Source organism: Branchiostoma floridae, chromosome 13 (assembly GCF_000003815.2).
Source record: "Branchiostoma floridae strain S238N-H82 chromosome 13, Bfl_VNyyK, whole genome shotgun sequence".
NCBI classification, from domain to species: Eukaryota; Metazoa; Chordata; class Leptocardii; order Amphioxiformes; family Branchiostomatidae; genus Branchiostoma; species Branchiostoma floridae.
The window spans coordinates 21,837,320-21,842,038 of NC_049991.1; the positions used below are offsets into that span (position 1 = coordinate 21,837,320).

The following is a 4,719-nucleotide window of genomic DNA, read 5'->3' on the forward strand; positions in this document are numbered from 1 at the left end:
GCGAAAAGAAGGGTAGGGTAGCCGTAATCAATATAGAAACTAAGTTTTATCGGTTCGATCTAAAAGAAGAGATTTATAATGTAATAATGATCAAAAAGGGTGAATATTTAAGTGAAAAGTTCTTCAATATGTATTTTGAGTATGGGACCATAGAATTGTACGTTATTTACAGTGTATCAAATAGTGCGGGCCTATTAGGCATTATCAATAACTTTATACATTGACAGACAAGTTAACGTGGTATAAGATCAGGGGGGGATCTCCGTACAGGGGAGAGAACTTAGGTTAAAGTGTAAGGGGAGCAGTGTAGTCTCTACCCAAGGAGGTTATATCACATATAACCTCCTTGCTCTACCAGACTCCGGATCGCTGGAAAATCGTAGAAATGGAACAAATAGAAGAGTAAGCCGGCCAGATCTGTGGATCGCGTGCTGTTCCCTGACCGGTTATATTCCTCTGCCGGCTTGCTCCTCTATTTGTTCCATTTCTACGATTTTCCAGCGATCCCGTGTCTGGTAGAGACTAGGTGCAGTGCGCAGGTCTGGCTTGGCGTCTCATCTGAGGTAAGATTGCGCAATACGCGAAAAGAGTGAATTCGAGGTGCCGCAGCGTGGTATAAGATAAAAGTGTGCCGCATTTCAGGCATTCCAACCTGAATTAAGAAAAACCCTTATCATATAAGATACTGCAAGATCTCCCAAAGTAAAATCTACACCCCCTGGTAAAATGTAATTGTCCAATGGGCCTTGAGGGGTCACTGAACCAGTCGGGACAGTCGAGTAGCAGAACACAGTATTTCGTTTATAATATTCAAAATTTATAAAATGTTGCACAAAAAATGAAATATGCATGACTTCACGATCTATAAAATATGCTAAGATACCTTTATATGACCCCAGCGAAGGTTACCACACTGCTGCGGACGCAATAGCAGTTGGCGGGCACAGAATTCAGGCGCCAAATTATGTCAACCGAGCAATCAACAAATATTTGAATCTAATTCTCACAGTCAAAAACGTATACATTCCTCTACCATTCGCCTCAGTTTCGGCCTTTTCATGCATTGCGACGGACTACTTTATACCCGAACTACTTTTAATCCGACCAGTCTGGATCGGCGGAAGGAAACAGTGGGACTGTAACAGCTGACTGTTATGTTGAAGATGAATTTCACTTTGTCATGATGTGCAGTAGGTACAATGCTTCACGTAATGAGTTATTCACATTCCTCGAATCAAATACAACAGATTTTAAGAGACTCAATGATACAGACAGATTTGATTATATATTCAGATGTAACAACTCCCACAATGCTAAAATTGGTAAATACATAAAAGCCTGCTTTGCCATTAAAAAAAATGCCGAAACTCATAATTAGCCCCACTCGATTGTAATACAAAATCAATGATTTAAGCTAGCTCTTATTGTTCTAGAAATTAGGATGCCAATTTCATTCTATATTCATAATCTGCATATGTACTAAGTTTGATACTTGTTTTAGTAATTAGGGTGTTAAGTTTGTTTCTTCTTCTTGTTTTTTTTTGCCATACATTGTACCGTGTACGATCGTTGCGCAATAAAGTTCTTCTATGTTCTGTATATTAGTGGTGCCATTGGCTGTGCCAGGCGCTCAGTCAGACTGCCCGGTACCCTATAGCTAGCTACAATACTATCTCCCTGGGAGCTGATGAGAACCTGATACATGTTGAAAATCACGTTGTTGTGGTCTTTAATACCGCAAGACTCTTGTTTCGGCCATTTTCCCAGGACTGTCCTTCTCTTTCCGACAAGCTCACAACACCACCTGCCGATATTACATCATATGACAGGCCTAGACGTATTCATCGTTGGGATCATTCCATACTTTCCGACAAGACCAATGAATTTCACCAGAATTCTTTCTAACAAAGACGCCCAAAAAGTGAATCACAAGCAATATCATAATTCCCTTGTATTATGATATACGTTTTGCAATTGCAGTTTAACACAATCTATACGTTCAATAAAAGTAGAAACGTAACCTTAGTCATGACATATATTGTATGAAAATTACACCGCGTTTCAACGAATGATTTTAGGAAAAGCGATGCAAGTCAGACGACTAGTACTGTCGCCTAGCAACGGCCGGGTGACCACACCCCGTTGCCTAGCACCAGCCGGGTGACCACGCCCCTCCCCAGTTGTCCGGGTTGGATTTGGGGTCCGGCGCTGGAAAGATGGCCGGCACCAGGCTCTTCCTGTACTGCTCCAGCTTCGCCCGCATCTCCTTCAGCTTGTCCGGCATGGAGTCCGCCAGGTTGTGGTGCTCTGTGGGGTCATCTGGAAAAGACATGGACAACGGATATAGGTTACCCCGCGGATAAAGCTGAACTAACGTTAGGTGCAGCTTCGCCTGCATCTCCTTCAGCTTGTCCGGCATGGAGTCAGCCAGGTTGTGGTGTTCTGTGGAGTCGTCTGAAAAAAACACACGGAAATAGGTAACCCCCGAATAAAGGGGAACTAACGTTAGGTGCAGCTTGTCCGACATGGAGTCAGCCAGGTTGTGGTGCTCTGTCGGGTCGTCTGGAAAAAACACGGAAATAGGTTACCTCACGGATAAAGGTGAACTAACGTTAGGTGCAGCTTCGCCCGCATCTCCTTCAGCTTGTCTGGCATGGAGTCAGCAAGGTTGTGGTGCTCGGTGGGATCGTCTGGAAAAAACACGGAAATAGGTAACCCCACGGATAAAGGTGAACTAACGTTAGGTGCAGCTTCGCCTGCATCTCCCTCAGCTTGTCTGGCATGGAGTCAGCCAGGTTGTGGTGCTCTGTAGGGTCATCTGAAAAGACACAGATATAGGCTACCCCCGGATAAAGGGGAACTAACGTTAGCTGCAGCTTGTCTGGCATGGAGTCCGCCAGGTTGTGGTGCTCTGTCGGGTCATCTGGGGAAAACACGGACATAGGTTACCCCTGCAGATAAAGGTGAACTAACATTAGGTGCAGCTTGTCTGGCATGGAGTCTGCCAGAGATGATGTCTAGAAAAAACACGGAAAACGGATATACATTTTAGGTAATTCCGCGGATAAAGGTGAACTAAAGGTGCAGTGAATGTGAGTAAGAATGAGAGTCTCACCTTTCAGGTTGAACAGCCACGTCCCGATGACGGGGTCTCCGCTGTCCAGCTGACTGGGTTAGGGTTGGGGTTAGTGAGTGAGAGTGAGTCTCACCTTTCAGGTTGAAGAGCCAGGTCCCGATGACGGGGTCCCCGCAATCCGGCTGACTGGGTTAGGGGTTAGGGTTAGGGTTGGGGTTAGGGTTGGGGTTAGGTTTGGGGTTGGGTTTGGGGTTGGGGTTGGGGTTAGGGTTAGGGTTGGGGTTAGGGTTAGGGTAAGTGAGTGAGAGTGAGTCTCACCTTTCAGGTTGAAGAGCCACGTCCCGATGACGGGGTCCCAGCTGTCCGGCTGACTGGGTTAGGGGTTAGGGGTTAGGGTTAGGGTTATTGAGTGAGGGCTAGGGGTAGCAAGTGAGTGAGTCTCACCTTTCAGGTTGAACAGCCATGTCCCGATGACGGGATCTCCGCTGTCCGGCTGACTGCCCGCCAGGTTCGGGGGAAGGATCCACCCGTCAGGCTTCCCAGCATACCCCTCGATCAGCTTGTAGTCACCAACCCTGGAAAACACGACACAGTACTGCGCCTCAGACATCGGGAAACAAGACTGGAATTGTTTAATAATTTCCACAATCATATCCAGTTGCTTTTTGGCGTATTTCCTGGGTGTCCAACCTTCATCGACACATTTACTACAACGTTGGCAAGTCACTGAATGAAAAAATATCTTCGGCTACGTGCACAGTCAACCAAAAAAACAAGGGATCTCAGCCAGTCTGTTGCAGTCTATCCAGCTATCCCGCCGGCAGGTCAGTTTACTCCTAGGCCAAATAACTCCTACTAGACTTTTATTCCTATCTTGGCCACAAAGTCCCTACTACTATTCGGCCAGGTGGGAGTCTGTAGAGACTACGGTAGGGTAGGGGATAGGGGTTAAATTTATGGTCATGTTGTAGTTTTACCTGATTGTCCCCTGTTTAGTTGGAAACCTCATCGTCAATGTTGTAGACAAACTCAGTCCGTTGGGAGGGTAGGGTACGGGTTAGAGTTAGGCTATAAAACAGGAGGGTTAGGGTTTAATAGGTTGCATAACATAAGTTTAACCTGATGGCCCCCTGTTTGGTGGGAAACTCGTCGTCAATGTTGTAGACAAACTCGGTCCGTGGGGAGGACTGCCCGGACATGATGGTGTCCAGCTGACTAACCCCGTCTATAGCCTCATCTGCAGGAAACAGAAAAGTAATCATACTTAACAATGCTGGCATATGCTCATTTCTGACCAATACTATTTGCTCTATATTTCAATGTAAGCTTATCAACAAGCTCGTGCCCTGAAACAAGTATCATGTGAGAATTATTCCGATGTATATGTCACAGGAGGGATGTCGATCCAGTAGAATCGTCAATTCTCCTAGGAGAGATCTCGATCGGAGCTGGCCCTAGGACCAGCTCTGATCGAGATCTCTCCTAGGAGAATCGACGATTCTACTAGTATAGATTGCGATCGGGGTCTCTCCTAGGGCCAACTCCGATCCATACTCATATGATGCTAAGATATTGGAAACAGTCTGCGATCGGGATCTGTCCCAGGAGATATCGTCAATGCTCCTAGGAGAGACTCCGATCGA

The 4,719-nt window shown here is 46.0% G+C and overlaps 1 protein-coding gene across 1 annotated transcript in view; it reads right to left on the reverse strand.

Moving 5' to 3' along the window:
- Nucleotides 1–1,933: 1,933 nt before the first annotated feature.
- Nucleotides 1,934–4,719, reverse strand: part of LOC118428667 (arylsulfatase B-like) — a 7,508-nt gene continuing 4,722 nt past the window's right edge. The window contains exons 9-14 of the mRNA XM_035838779.1: nt 4,196–4,313; nt 3,504–3,651; nt 3,395–3,447; nt 3,116–3,168; nt 2,717–2,923; nt 1,934–2,562 (exon numbers count right to left, since the gene is read on the reverse strand). Of these exons, the coding sequence (XP_035694672.1) occupies nt 2,147–2,562; nt 2,717–2,923; nt 3,116–3,168; nt 3,395–3,447; nt 3,504–3,651; nt 4,196–4,313 (995 nt within the window). The 3' untranslated portion in view covers nt 1,934–2,146. The remainder of the gene's footprint in view (nt 2,563–2,716; nt 2,924–3,115; nt 3,169–3,394; nt 3,448–3,503; nt 3,652–4,195; nt 4,314–4,719) is intronic.